This window comes from Balaenoptera ricei, chromosome 7 (assembly GCF_028023285.1).
Source record: "Balaenoptera ricei isolate mBalRic1 chromosome 7, mBalRic1.hap2, whole genome shotgun sequence".
In the NCBI taxonomy this organism is placed as follows: domain Eukaryota; kingdom Metazoa; phylum Chordata; class Mammalia; order Artiodactyla; family Balaenopteridae; genus Balaenoptera; species Balaenoptera ricei.
In genome coordinates this window covers 39532501-39549008 of record NC_082645.1, presented here as the reverse complement: position 1 = coordinate 39549008, position 16508 = coordinate 39532501, and the positions used below count along the sequence as shown (strand labels likewise).

At 34.2% G+C, this 16508-nt stretch overlaps 1 protein-coding gene across 2 annotated transcripts in view; it reads right to left on the bottom strand.

Annotated features, from left to right (window-relative positions):
* The window catches only part of EPC2 (enhancer of polycomb homolog 2), a 105331-nt gene that overhangs the window by 10944 nt on the left and 77879 nt on the right, over positions 1-16508 (bottom strand). The window contains exons 5-10 of one of the 2 annotated variants that reach the window (XM_059927814.1): positions 10288-10436; positions 9375-9507; positions 6996-7187; positions 3626-3715; positions 2207-2352; positions 1754-2097 (exon numbers count right to left, since the gene is read on the bottom strand). In XM_059927814.1, the coding sequence (XP_059783797.1) occupies positions 1754-2097; positions 2207-2352; positions 3626-3715; positions 6996-7187; positions 9375-9507; positions 10288-10436 (1054 nt within the window). The remainder of the gene's footprint in view (positions 1-1753; positions 2098-2206; positions 2353-3625; positions 3716-6995; positions 7188-9374; positions 9508-10287; positions 10437-16508) is intronic. The other variant, XM_059927815.1, reaches the window with a different exon arrangement.

Here is a 16508-nt window from a genome sequence, read left to right as displayed (position 1 = left end):
TTTTTTCTGATGGTAGGGGAAAGGCAAAAATAAAAAAAGTCTTATTATCTACGATGTTAGCATTGCATATTTGTGATTTAAGTTCCCTGAGAAGTGCATGCATGCCTAAAATAATACTTTAAATGCTTATTTTATGCTGATATATGGTAGTGTCATAAAATTCTAGAACTGATTGTATGGAATTATTTATGTTACATTCTGAATCCATACATACACAGTACTGATGATACAATAACATGTGCAACAAATATTTTCTGGAAAACAGTCGAGTCACATAGATCTGGAGTGTATCAGGAATGTACAGTAGAAAGCTGCAAATATTTGGCCATATTCAACTTAAGAAGGAACATATTAACATCACTTTTTTGTTATGGTATTCATTGGTAGAGAAAAAATTCAATCTATGGTCAAATCTAATTATAAATGCCTACATATGATGGTTTTAAACTCACTTTTTGGCACAAACTATTGTGAGTAATTTTTGGTACAGGAATTCCAGTTAAGTTAAATAATTTGAACAATGTCTTAGAGTTGGCTCAAAAAAAGATTTGACCTAATATTCGTCAACTTCCTACTATTTTTAGATATCTAAGAATCCTGCAACCTGAAGTCATAATAGGTATTTATCCATTTGAGCTTCAAAAGGTCATTAAACTTCACAGACTCATGAACTTTATATAACGGGATGCCATTTTCCTTACCTAAATTCGTTTGGGAGAAAATTAACCAACTAATTTGGAGAAATGATATGCCACCTTCCAATCATTCAAACAAATCCAATTTTCCATAACAACCTTTAAATAGATAAATGTCTAAGTCAAGTTTGAAAATAAACAGTTCAGTAATTAAAAAAGACGGAACACTATTGAGACCAAATGTCAACCTAAAATGATTTAAAATCACTTTGGAGAAGTTTAACATAACAATTTTGCATACTAAAATGCACCATCTAGGAAATAATATAGAAATATATACATTTTAGAGAAAGAAAGAATATCAACAGTATAAGTCAAACCACATCTAGCTTTGCCTCTGTATACCACGCATTTTTTTGCAATGTATACATTACAAAGACATTTATAAATTCTACATACTTGTATACATGTGATAAAGAGAAGACTATCCACAGAAGAAAACAAATCAAAATTACATTTTAGATTCTCTAGATGTTATACATTATTTTACAAGGCCTATGTATATTTATTTGAATACAATGTCTCTTAAGGGGAAAAAAACTTTCCAATCTCAATTAGAGAGGTAAGTTATCAGACCAAAATTACAACTATTCATAGGGAACCTCTTTAGAAATCATTTTTCAGAAAGAAAGCTTTTAATGGTACTCCCGAGGAGCAATGCTTACATTTAAGCAAAGTTAATACAAGAAAATGAAAATTTTCTTTAACAAAAGCAGACAGTATTGTGCTATGATGATCTGACAGCAGCTTAGAACCACTTTGTCCATAGGGAATTCCCTATGCATTGTGCCTACACATTCACCATACCAGGCACACACATTCAAAATACAAGCCAGTGGTTTTACAGGTATCAGTTAGGACATTTTGGTTAAAATGTGAACCACAATAACAGAGTTTAGTTTCTTAGGTTGGAAAAAAAATGTAATAGGTTAAGATAAAGTTCCTTTCCTCGGTAGGATCATGGAAATAAACCTTCAAAATTCACCCTGAGAGTCTATTTAGTGGATAATGAAAAATGAAGGAGAAGAGGATATACTTTGAACAAAGTGACAACTTACCTGATATGCCATTCTTGCTGGTGTTCAATAAAGCTACAGATGCTGCAGAAACTCTTTTATTGTTCACAGTCTGCCCTGGTTTTCTTGAGGTACATTCTTCACTATCACTGTCCTGTAAATTTAGTAGCCTTGGCTGGAAACACTGTAGTCGACATGATCTGATATTGCTTAATATTTCAGAAAGGGACAGTCTATTCTCACAATGTTTATTGGAAGCATTGGTCCGAGAGAAATTAGAAGAAAAGTCTATAGTTTGGGAAGAGCTTGAAAAACCATTCAGCATTTCGGGGTCTATCTGTTTCAGGACTGGGTCATGTTCTGTGGATATCCGGTCCATTATGACCCTGAAAAGCAATATGAAGCCAAATATTACCTAGAAGAACTTAATAACATTTTCTTTACACCTTCCCTTCCAGCTTGTAAACAAAAACCAGGTCAAAACAAATAGTTTACCTTCCACCTCTGCCAATTCGCCTCCTTGCAAATCCTATGCATCTTCTCGGGACTGTGAGCATGGTAAGGCAGTGCCTGTATCTCAGCTTATCCAAATCTACCAGTTCTGAATTTTCAATTGAATGGTTAGTTTGGTCCAAACGGGGCTGCAAAAAAAATAAATAAATAAAAATTAAAAACAAAAACCCAAAAACTCATGGAATGATTCTGAAATGAAGAAAAGTTAAATCATGATAAAAATAAAGTAAATACAGCATTAGCAGAGCAATTAAAATTTAGATATAAAACTTTAAAATTAGGGTTTAGATATTAACCAGGTAAAATTCTATAAAATTGACTCAAAAGTTCACTCACCAAAATAACTCAAACTAAATTTAGTTCATGACTACAAATACATTTAAGATAATATTATATTTTAAAAGAAATATATCTTTAAAGAATAATGTGGCTTTTAACATTTATGTAGAAAAGAAGAGATAATGAATTTAGTAATGAAGTTAGTAATTTATAGACTTCCCACAGAGATAAACTAGAAGGAAATTTTTTGGAATAAAAATTGCACTTCAAGAAGGTACGCATGGGTCAAATTCATACTTCCTCTTTACTTGTAAGAACATACAGTCCATTTCTTTGCCTTCCTATTTCTTCTAGCATTCTATTTTTCTATGTTACCACTTTCTGTCTCCTTTTTCTCAAACACATAACTTATAAACAATTCTCTACACCTCTCCTACATTAAATACACACACACACACCTGAAAAAGCTATAAGTGATATGTTTACCATAATGCAACAAGACAAAAGGTCTCCAAAAGCCATATATGAGAGCCATCCTCACTACTCCATCGTTACACCTTACTTGAAACCTTAGCATCTGGGAGTGAGGGTCATTCCTTGACATAATCTGCACCAAAACTTGACTTAACAGCACAAAGCATTTTCTAAGTGGGACAAAAAGTTATGAATATAATTATTTGACAATATATTGCCATGGGGTAGGTTTAAAAATGATTCCTTTATGTTTGATACTTACTGGGTTTGTATGGAAAACATGGGCTTGCCCAAAAGTAAATTTCAATAAACACTCATCAGCCATCTAGGGTTCCATTAGAGATTCTGGGCTCACCTAACTCCAGCAATGACATAGTGAGTAGCTGTCATAACTGCTGAAGTTATAGTTAAAGCCCAAAGTGAGCTAGATTCCTAAAATATGAGCAGTTATCATTTCCAAATAAAGGGTTCTGATCTCCTTTGAAAGGACTCAGTACCTTCGAGCATCTTTTACTGGTATCTGCATAGGGGATATTAAATAAAAAGTGCTGATTGACTTCCCGTTTTTAGATCAAGACTAAGTCACCTTGACATGAGTTACCTGTTAATTCCAGTTCACAAAAACACCACAAAAAATAAAGTTCTTACAGCATAATACTGGCATCCTGCCCGCCTCCTGAAAGCACAGGGACCATCAGGATCATTTTCTTCTTCGGGTTCTGATATTGGGGACGGTACCTAGAAAAAGAGGCATGAAGCATTCCATTTAGGAGTTAGCAAAAGTCAACAATCTTTGTAATGGTCTAAAATTAGAATCTGATCACAAACAGTGAATCACTCCTATATTACATACAGTAGGCAGTGAATTCCCCAAAACATTTAAAGATTAGCAAAATTTTTCTATGGTTAAAAATCATTATTCTTCATGGACTGGTTCTTGCAAGTAAGTTCACATGGTATTGCTTAACTATTTCTAAACATGCAAGGGCTATAGGCTTAAAAAGAATTAGTATGGTTTTTATATATCCCATTTACATTTTGTAAATATTGTATGTGGCCATAAATACTTTGTAATAATAGTTATGCTTCACCTATAAGTAGAGATGTTTTTACACAATAACTTTATTTCTCTATAATAAAGCCCAAAACTAGGAAGATAAAAAAAGGTTTATGAATAGCCTCCCATCCCCAAAAGCCAAAAATGTCATACATTTCACTCAAAGGGGAGTCCCTTATTTCCCCACTCTTTTTTATAAATCACTTTTTAAATTTAGCAGATCAGAAGCAGAGAATCAGAAGAGGAAAGAGGACCCGCTAAAAGCTAAGCAGACTGGTTGCAGAGAGAAGTACTAAGCCCACCACCTGACAGCAAAAGAATAAAGACTTTCAAAAAGCTGTCACATATTAAAAAGCATAGGACCAAGTGATACTAGGTCAAATATCCCTATATAATCTGAGTGGACCTCTAGGGCAGCACTGATATATTATACAACAGCAAACTTTATAAATGTCATCAAAAACACATTAAGTGAAATACAAATATACTCTGATATGGCAGGGAAATAATATGGTTTAGATAAATTTTTACCCATAATGTTTAAAATTAAAAAAAAATAAAAGTTTTAGTACTTAAGTTTCAGTTGTCTCGCAATTTCACTTAGGAGTACATCTCTTTTTCTGACAACGCTGACTCAACCATATTTACTTGCAAATTACCTCACGAATCCCTCTCTTCCTATTTTGAGAGGAAAAATGCTTTCTCCACATTATTTCCAAACTGTGGTAATTACCACTGAGCAGGGTCATCCAGGGGAGAAAGGCATTTGTTTGAGGTTCCAATATACCTCCACCAACACTATGGGGGAGACACAGAAATAGTAAGCTGGGGCTAATTCTTCTTCCTGGGGAACCAAACCCAAACCTGCAATTTGAAAGGAAATCCCAAATGTGAATTTTACACTTTGGTTCCTTTACAAATCATCTACCTCTTCTAAAATATATACAGGAAGTGTCACAAAGCCTCAGAAATCTTTTGCATCCCTTCCTCCTGACTACCCCAGGAGGGGATTCCAGGATTTGGTCTGAGACATAGGAAGAGAGAGCTGATGTTAGGAGAATCAGAAGCATGATCGAGAAGAGACTGGGTTTTTATTCTGCTCTGCTGCAAATCAGTTGGAGAAGTCTGGTTAAAATGCTTGTTCTCTTAAGGCTCCCTATTCCTTTGTTCTTGTTTATTGGACAAAGAAGAAGCATATATTATTTTAATTATCTTTTTAGCAATAAAATCCTGATTTTGTAAGAGCTACATTCTAAATAGCTGCCTCACTGAATAATGTCCAACTTTAGGTACATGCCTACCTACAGTTTAGCAACAGGGGGATACCATTATAAAAATTAATGTTGTCAAAGACCTAAGGACTCAGAGGAACCTAAAAGTTTCAAAATGCAATTTCATGTGGGAATGGGGACTATATGAATAAACATATGAAATTAGAACAGAAATGAAGATCCCTTAATAGATGAGGAATATATGACTAGTATGCTGAGTGTGTCTAACTATCAGGACGGATGGATTGATTCTAGCAATAAGGGAAAAGTTTCTACTGGACATAGGATCCCCTGGCATCACTCTTAAAGGGCTGGGAGTGTATAGCAAAACTTTACTGGCTTTTATAAATGCATTTATCTAACTATGTCATTTCTTACTTAAAATTCTTTAAGAACTTCCCAGTATATATAATGTAGATAGAGGCCATTTGCCATCTGACTACTACTCCAGGCATCATTCCGTTCACCTCTCTTCCCTTTTGTGTTTTATGTGCCAGCAATGCCAGACTGCTAGCAGTTCCCTCTAATATGCTGTTTTCTCTGCCTTGAGCCCTTCCCTACATCTTCTACCTGGGAAAGACCTACTATTTGTTCTCTCATTCCTTCAAAATGTCATCTAATTAATGTCCCATGACTATTCAAAGCCCGGCCTGAGTCTAACTACATGATCCTCTGACAATTTTAATAAATGATTTCATTTAAGTGCTTTTTAAGGGCATACGAAATTAAACACATTTTTGTGCATTTGTTACAAACGTGTATGAATGCTAAAATATTTTCTGGGGTAGAAAAACTAAATCATCTACAAAAGAATAAAACTAATATAATCTAGCCAAAGGGGACAAGTTTTATGTAAACTCTAGATTTTAAATAGTTACAACAACAAGGTGTTTTATAAATTGTCTTGCTTCCAAACATATCTGTCATGTTGGTTAAAAAAAAATGTTTTTTCAATCAAGTTAAGTCAGAATGTTAAAATATGATACAGCTTGTTATAGTACTCTCTTTAGGTTGTCTACAACATATGGAAAAGAAAAAAGGAGGGCATTGCTAGATCAGGTGCTAAACAATATATGTTTTAAATTGATCCTTTAATATATAAAATAAAGGCCTTGTTTTAAAGATAGCACATATGAAACAAAAATTAAGATTTTTAAACTGCAAACACTTTGCTATAAAACTGTTGTAATATAACCAAATAATTATTTTCACAAGTTAAAACTTGAACCAGTTCTAAATTTTCTTTAGAATCAAATAGTTATTGCCAAACAAATTAGCAAAGTTTACATTAAAAGTTGTAAAATACAATGCTGGTGGAATTATTGTTGGTGAATATTTACAATGATGTATTAAATGTCTTAAAATATTTATAATCTTTAGTTCAAGAATTCCATTTCTAATAATCTATTTTAAATACAGAGGGAAGAGGTAGAGATGCTAATTTTTATAAAAGGGAAAGCTGAAAACCACCTAAATGCTACATAACAGAATAAACTTTATTCAACTGATAGAAAATAACAGAAGCACATACCATTTCAGTAACTAACATAAATAACGTGGAAAATGTTTATGTCATAACATTAGGTGAAGAAAGCAAGAATCAAAACTCTAAGATGTCAATTATGTTTTAAAATATAGCAATATAAAAGACTAGAAGAAAATGTCTTTAAAATAGTTTTAAAACAAGCACCTGTGGAAATTCATCTTCATCTGAGCTGTGAAAGTCATATTGCTTAATGTCACTCTTATTGATCACAGGCAATGTCTCAGGAGTGGGTTGCTGAGATGTTATCAAAGCCTCTGCTTTAGGCTTCTTTGGGTACTTCTTCTTTTGACGAACCACATCAGAAGCCTCTTCTTTCAAAGACAAATGATGCGGGTGCTGTTTACATGACGATTTTTCCCCCAAAAGGAAGAAATGAAAATCATTTTAGAAATCACAAAAAACTATACTGCTCTTTGAAAAACATACATTTTTACCCCAGAGGTGATTTTATTTTCTGGTTTTAATATGCAAAAATTATTATGTGACCATAAATTGAAAAATGTTTTGCTTTCACAAATTACAGTGAAAAATAATTATGACACTTAAATTTACTTTTTACATTGTTATCAATACTTAAACTAAGATGTTAAGGATTTTTAAAAATTGTTCTATTATGCAATCCAGCATTTAAAAAGTATTTAAATTCTATTTTAATTTTATTTAAATCTACTAATTAATGATGAAAATTAACAACTATTTTTATTTTTAAAATGACTTGAATTAGATTATAAATTCATAAATTCATTTCTATGCTCATTTCCAATTTTTAAAAATGTCTACATGTGGGGTAACTTTTTTGAGACAGATAAGCTTATTAATTAGGAAAAAAACTTCACTTTTTCAAATGAATAATTACTGCCTCAACTGAACAATAATCAAACTGTTCTCAGGTACCCCAGTGTTCAGTGGTGGTATGTGAGAGGCCATCTGGCAAAGAGACTGACTGATGGGGTGGGTTCTAGCACCCACCTCTCCTCAACAGAGCAGCTCTGTTTCTGTTTTAACATATTGGCATTCTTTTAATAAATAGGGATCTACTACTTTAAAAAGTTTGAAAATGACTGTTCTAAGCATCAAAGTACAAGCACTATGAAAGTGTAAAAATATTGAGGAAGTTATACCTTTCCCCATGTAGCTCAGATTTTTGTAAAAACTACTTTAGGGTCAAAAATGTTACACATGATGAAAATGTCGCTTAAATGCCAAGTTACTGAGATATAAATGGTTTCATACAATGGATATAGCTATGACATCAAAAAGAAACCCCCAACTTCTCAGAAACTACTTATATTTTAAGGTGGGATGTGTGACAAAGGAAATATAGTTAACTATGTGAAATAGGGTAGAGCAACAATGGATGCAACCATATTTCTAAAATTAATATTTAAATAGGGTGGGTGTTTAATCTTAGAGATGATCTAAAATAAGAATCAATATATAACAAAGGCTGATTCTGTCAGTAATTTGGGGTTGAGATTTTCATATTCTATGCCTACCAATAATATGCCTTGGAAAAGCATTGATTTATATAAAAAGGATTTTTAAAAATAATGTACAAAATGACATTTATTGTATTGTTTATGGCGAAGCAAGTGTGATTTAAAGGGTAGGTGGGCTAGATGCCTGTGATTAATAAGAAAGAACTTTGCTGTTTGAATTGACATGAGTGGAATAATGGAGGAGTCTTCCTGCTCCACATTCTTCCTTGACCTTTAGGAATGAACCCATGAAAACTGAGGATTGTGCACATTTTTAAAAGATGAATTTTCCACAAACACCCTAAGTCACTTTTAAAATCTTGCTACACAGTACAGCTCTACTGTCTAAATGCTCAGCCAATAACCTGTTTCTTTTTAAAATCTAAGCTAAGCTCCTTAAAGGTTTTATTAATTTTTGTATTTCTCAACTGAATACTTTAATATTCACTTGGAACAGTGAATAATGAATAAATATAATTCTTCAGTCTAAGAAACTAAAGTAATTACTAGTGCTCTTTATTAGGAAGAAACTGTGATCTAGAAGTTATAGGACTTTTTCAAGTCAAGATAGATAGCAACTGATAAATGCTGGTTATGGCAATGGTGATGACAATAAGAATAACTTCCAATAGTCTCAATGAAGAAAGCTTTAATTTTAGATTTTGATGCCTGCCACTATGATGCAGGATTTGCTAAGGCTCGTGATAATAACTAAGTTTTAACTACCCATATTCTATAAAGAAGCAGATAGCATAGTTCAAAGCACACGGTCTTTGATGTTAGACCTAGACTCAAATTTTGAATCTGCCACTTAACAACTGTATGATCTGGAAGTCACACAGAGGTAAAAATCTATCTCAAAGGGAAGTTATAAGGATTAATGAATCAATGTGTGTATAAAAAATCCTAGCAAAGTGCTTGGCAAAAAGTAGGAACTCAAGCATGTTAATAACTTTCTTCCTTAACCAAACTATTATAAGACAACTTCAGAAACCAACTGTCTGATCAATACTACCATACATGCTTCTCCCCAGAAGATTTTCACCTTAGTTTTACATTCTTGGACTTTGTGATGATTTCCATTATGAAGAGTTGCTGGAGTGGCATATAACTCTTTTTCTGATCTATTGATCTTCACTTCATTAAGGATTTCACCACCATAGTCTCCCAAATGATATCTTGAAAAAGAAATAATATGTAAGAAAATGTTACAGTTTAAAAATAAAAAAGAAATAAAAAAAACAATGATACTTCATTTACTTGGAACACAACTAATCAAACAGAGCTAACAATTAATCAGATTATTCTTAAGAGAGAAAACTTACGGGAATAAAGAAGCCCATATTTGGGATTTAGTAAAAACAAAACCACCCTCCCAACCCCACCCACCTAATCTCTAAGGGACACAGAAGACGGAATCCTCATATATTTTATATTTTCAAGCACTAGGAAGTGATGTTTAGAATGCTTACCTCAGCAAACACACAAAATTTTGTTAGGTTTAGCATAGTCTACTTAATTATGTAAGAAAAGGATGATTACATCAGAGAATACATTTTCAAAATGCAATGAAACAAGTATTTCCTAACTAATCAGAAAATAAAATCAAATAAACATTTATTTCTCTCAAATTTTGTCTAATAGAAACTTTAATACAGAGAATTGGACAAAATGATCTCCAAGTTCTTTTCTAAATACAACTCAATGATTCTGCAACAACAACAAAAAATTACGAATAACAGAGGATCTACACTACGAACAAAAATATCCCCCAAATTTGCAACCCGAACTGGTAACTTAACTGATTAAAAAAAAAAAAAAAAGTAGCAATCACAATTTTCAAAAAATGTAGATTCTGTTAGATAATCAATTTCAGTTGTTATAAAGCTTAAATTTGGTTACATTTTGCCTATTATTTGACTAAAGCTGTTACTGGTTTGTAATAGTAGCAATGTTACCTTTTTTCCACAACTTCTAAGGTTAAGTGCAATAATTCTCGTTTTGTTTTCTCTCTTCTCTTAATCATTTCCAAAATTGTTATGGCTCTACTAAACTCTCGTCTCAGTTTCAACATCTTTTCATAAGAGGCTTCATCATTCTTACGATTCTATTGAAAATAACAAGTTTAGAAGAATAAATCCAATTGTCCACATTTCCAGCTTCATTCAACAAAATCTTATCAGACCCAAATTCATTCTATAAAAGCAAAATGTTAAAAAATCATCTAAAAAGCAACTACATTAAGAGAACCTATTTAACTCTGAAAATAAAAGTATAAGCAGGGCTTCCCTGGTGGCGCAATGGTTGAGAATCTGCCTGCTAATGCAGGGGACATGGGTTCGAGCTCTGGTCTGGGAGGATCCCATATGCCGTGGAGCGGCTGGGTCCATGAGCCACAACTACTGAGCCTGCGCGTCTGGAGCCTGTGCTCCGCAACAAGAGAGGCTGCGATAGTGAGAGGCCCGCGCACCGCGATGAAGAGTGGCCCCCGCTTGCCGCAACTAGAGAAAGCCCTCGCACAGAAACGAAGACCCAACACAGCCAAAAGAAAGAAAGAAAGAAAAAAAGAGAAAATTGTAGTCTTAAAAAAAAAAAAAGTATAAGCAAATATCTCAATAAATATTAAAAAAAAATGTTGCCAGCTGCTGAAAAGATGGAATGACATAGAAGGGATAATTCCAATGTAAACAAAATTTTTAAAGTCTGTCTGAAACAAAACCTACTATATCAGAAAATGTAGTCTTTTCATATTGTTACAAGGTATTTTGCAATGACAGAGGGAAACAGTTGTCAAATCAAGGTTACCTAAAAATAGCTAAAATGAGTGGCTTATTCATCCATCCAGCTCTGTAATTGGGGACTGGACAGTTCAATACACTACAGTGTAAACATTCATAATGATAAGCAAAGCTTCACTTCAGAAACTCAGATATAAACCTGATTATGGGATATAAAGGATCTCAAGGAATGGAATGATCATGCTTCAGTGTAGTAACACCTCATTGCAGAGTAGAAAAGATCTAGTGAAAAGTCTGAATTTCATTACAAGTTCTTACTTTGAACTGTAAGAAGTAACTTGAACTAACTCACAGGTGAAAGTCCTATCTAATAACTAGAGAAGGCGCAACTGTAATTAGCAGCATCATTTGCATATAAAAGTAACTGTTGGGCTTCCCTGGTGGCGCAGTGGTTGAGAGTCTGCCTGCCAATGCAGGGGACACGGGTTCGAGCCCTGGTCTGGGAGGATCCCACATGCCGCGGAGCAACTGGGCCCGTGAGCCACGAATACTGAGCCTGCGCGTCTGGAGCCTGTGCTCCACAAGAGAGGCCGCGATAGTGAGAGGCCTGCGCACCGCGATGAAGAGTAGCCCCCGCTTGCCACAACTGGAGAAAGCCCTCGCACAGAAACGAAGACCCAACACAGCTATAAATTAAAAAATAAATAAATAAATAAATTACTTAAAAAAAAAAAAAGTAACTGTTAATAAAAATATTTTGTTCAATTAAATATCCACAGAACACTTACTTTATATTAGGCATAGAACTATTTGTTTAAAAAGAGACCACTATCACCCCTCATTCTATATGTCTAGACAGACTGCATTTAAGCAAGCTTTCCATACCTGACTTAATAAAGCAATATGACATTAGAAAGAACCCAAAGAAAGCCAGGTTTCATACTGGAGGATTATAAAAGAGAAAATAAAACTTGAGAAAGATTCAAAGTTTTACTTTTTTTTGTGTGTGTATAGTTTCTTATATTTGAAAATTAATCATCACCTATAAAACATTACCTAAACTAAGTCCCATTAAGGTAGTGCATACCGAATATTAAAAAATACTATGTTAATAAATCATCCTTTTATCTTATCCAAAGGAAATCAATCTTTTTTCCCCCTTCAGTAGTACTATGTGACAAAAGGCAAAAATCTAAAGTATGGTATTAAGCAAATATTTTTTTGTAACCAGGCAGCAATAATACCTTCCGATTGAAAAAAAATTAACATTACCAAGAGCAAATATTAAAAGTGCTCACTCTGTACAAAGTATTGCACATGCCCCCTATCCTCAAAAAGCTTAAAGTCTAATAAGAATGAGAGATATACAGATTCAAAAGATGAATAATAATAGCAGCTGAACCAAAAGTGCACCAGAACCTTTTAAAATTGTCCTCCTTTTCACTAAGCGTTCCTCTTGGACTGTGTGCTTCTCCCCTTTCTTACTCATTCATTTCCCGCTCTCTTTAGGCCCAAATAACTAGTGTTCCTAATTTTTCTTTGCCCCAGTCCTGCCCTTTCTGCTCTACTTTTTAACCTTTTATTGTGAAATAATTTCAGATTACAAAAAAGTTACAAAAAAAGTATAAAGAATTCCCATATATCTTCATTCAGATTCTCCAAAGGTTAATATTTTACACTTGCTTTATGTATCTCTCTTTATGTATGTATCTATGTATGTATGTACATACACATTGTTATGGACCGAATGTTTGCATCTCCTGATAACTCATATGTTGAAATCCTAACTCTCCAATGTGATTTTTATTTGGAGGTAAGGCCTTTGGGAGTCCTGTAGAATGGATTAGTAGCCTAAGAGACCCCAGAGAGATCTCTTGCCCTATCTGCCATGTGAGGACACAGCAAGAGGACCATCTATGAAACAGAAAGTGGTCCCTCAATAGACACCAAATCTGATAGTACCTGGATCTTGGACTTCCCAACCTCCAGAACTGAGAAATAAATGTTTGCTGTTTAAGCCACCCAGTCTAATGCATTCTTGTTACAACAGCTCAAATGAACTAAGACACATATACATGTATATATATAAACACATACACACATACATAAACTATTAGCAATGGTGTTTTAAATATTTTTTGAGAAAAGTTGAAGATATAATGTTCCTTTATCCCCTAAACACTTTAATATATATTTTCTAAAAACAATGATAATCTCTTATACAATCACAGTACCATTATCGAAATCAGGAAATTAACATTGATATAAAAACTATTACTGGGGCTTCCCTGGTGGTGCAGTGGTTGAGAGTCTGCCTGCCAATGCAGGGGACACGGGTTCGAGCCCTGGTCTGGGAAGATCCCACATGCCGCGGAGCAACTAGGCCCATGAGCCACAATTACTGAGCCTGCGCGTCTGGAGCCTGTGCTCTGCAACAAGAGAGGCCACGATAGTGAGAGGCCCGCGCACCGCGATGAAGAGTGGCCCCCGCTTGCCGCAACTGGAGAAAGCCCTCGCACAGAAACGAAGACCCAACACAGCCAAAAATAAATAAATAAATAATAATTAAAATCAAAAACAAAAACAAAAAAACTATTACTTAATTTACAGACTTTATTCATATTTTGCCAATTGTCCCATTAATGTCCTTCACAGCAAGAAATAGTTATGTACATATTTTATATATTTATATAATGTTGCTATAAAGGACATTAATGGGACAATAATAACTTTTATTATTAAAATTCATTAATAATAATAAATTCTTTTTCCTGGTCTAGGACCCGATTCAGGATTAAAATTGCATTTAGCTGTCATGTCTCTTTACTCTCCTATAATTTGGAACAGTTTCTCTGTCTTTCTATGGTGATCATGACCTTGATAGTTTTAAAGAGTAGAAGCCACTTATTTTTGTAGAATGTTCCTCAATTTGGGTTTCTTTGATGTTTTTCCACAATTAAATTCATGTTGTAAACTTTTGGTAGGACCATCACAGAAGAGACACTGTGTCTCTCACTCAGCATATCAGGAGTTAAATGATACCTATTTGTCCCATTACTGCTGATGCTTTGATCACTTGATTAAGATGGTGTTTGCCAGGTTTCTCTAGTCAAATTAGTATTTTTCCTTTTTTAATTAAAAAGTATGCTGTGGGACTTATATAAGCCTCTTGTTTCTCATCAAATTTCCCCCATCAGTTTAGCTTCCATTAATTCTAACTTTTGCCAGAAACAATTGCTACTATGGTGGTTGCCAAATGGTGATTTTTGAACTCCATCATTCTACTGACATTTATAAGTTGGAAATCTATGGTAAGGAAAAGTGTTCTCTTTCATCTATCTATCTATCAATCATATACTCATCCATCTATCCATCCATCCATTTATATCAGTATAGACTCATGGGTTACTTTATGGGTTATAATCCATTACTCTCCTTATTTTGACACACAAACTTGCCCAGATCTGATCAGCAGGGTCACCCTTTAAGCTGGCTCCTGAGACCTTCTGACATGGCTCCAACATTCTTCAATCACTTTCTTATATTCTGGCAAAGCAGAATGTTCCAAGCTTATCTTTATGCTTTCCTAGCACCAGACCTAAAATCAACCATTTTTCTAAGGAGCCCTGGTTCCCTTTAATGGAAAATGGTATTTAAAATCAAGATTTACATGCTACTGTAATTGCTTCTATACCCTCTCAGCAAACAGAGCTAGGAAATAAGCCTGTAATATATTTATGTACATACCCATGCATAGATCTATATCTATTTCTAGCTATATCAATATTAAAAACTGTAAGTTCATACTGACATCTTTTCTGTGCTTTTAAGATGGCCCTACTCCCTATATTCAAATCTACTCAATTCCCTTTACCCTTCTTCACAACTGTCTCTGCTTGGAGCAAATTCCTGTCTTGTTGTTCCAGTTACATATTACAGTTCTGACCAACTGCCAAATCTATAGGGAAGTGGTTTTCAAACTGCTGTAATTTAGAGTTAACTATAGATCTTTTTAAACCAAGGCTAATTCACGAGTGATTGTTATGTGCAGCCAGACTGAGAACCACTACCCTGGAAGTTTCCTCTCCTCTCTTGCCACACAGAGGGAGGAGAGAAGGCACAAACGTTAACAGTTTTACCTATGGGGTTAAACATATAAATGTACATGCTGATTCAAGACTTCCCAGTCAGTGCACTCAGACATGCTGGTACCTTAACACCATGTCATTTGAGAATGTCCTAAAGCACTTAAGCACTCCCAAACTAAACATTAGTTTAATGATTAAAATTAAATTATAGACTTCCAAGCAAATATTTCAGAAGTCCTTTGCTCTAGCCTTTGCATCAGCTATATAAATGTTTTTAAGTTTGTGGGAATAGAAAAGGAAGCAGAGGACCTCTGTTAGCTGGTATTCATTTTTGCATATCCCAATGCCTGACCACCTCCTGAACACCTAGGGTGTTCACTCTTGATTGCTTTCCTAACTTTCTCATTTTAAAACTCATAGACATTTCTAAGCAGCAAGAGTGTACATGAAGGGGAGTAGTCTTTGGTCCCATAACTGAAACAGAGAGGAATAAAAAGACCATTGGAAAAGAAAATATACCACCTTGGAGAGGAAGATGAAAATAACAGGTAAGAGAAAGGGTAGGAATCAGAGTGTCAGGAAATTGCTGGCCCAGTTATTACACAATGGAGAAATGCCTAAACACAGGAACCTATTTCTAGCAATTCTCAAAACACGCTGGTTAGAAAATAGTGATTTAACCTATTTAAGAATAAAACATATTTAAACATTTGGAATATTGTTTGTATGTCAATAAACACTGATAATTTTAAGTACTTCATATCCGTTCACTAAAAGAAGCCCAACAGTACTTTTCCTTCAAAAGACATTGCTCTAAGTCTATGTTTTGCAATACATCTGAATCAATTACATTTCTTTTAAAAAGTAACTGGAAGTTCAGATTTTTTCAATAATTCAGATAAACCTCTCCTTCCTCATGTCCATATTTATAATGCTTTACTGTATTTACAAACTTATCTCATTATAGTCTTTTCTAAACAAGGCACTAAATCTTCAAGAAATATCTAATATTTCCTTAGCTAAGAACCAAAACACCAAATTGAAAACTCAGTCGGGGTTAGGGAATGTCATATACATTTGGGAAATCCAAGAAAGAGTTATAAAAACTCTGGTTGTTAACCAGTAGGGAAGTTTCCCCTAAAATGTACTATCCCTGGCAGCTGTTATGCTTCACAGCTGTTATATTAACAGCTGACAAGGACAAGCATTCAATGTTAGGAGAAACAGGAATCCACAGAAAATGCTTTGCCTCCAATTTTAATTCCTCATGGTTTTTACATTTATATGTTCCTAACATTCTGCAGTGTTAGAGAATGTGTTACCGTGTCTGATGTTTACCGTTAATTATGAGAA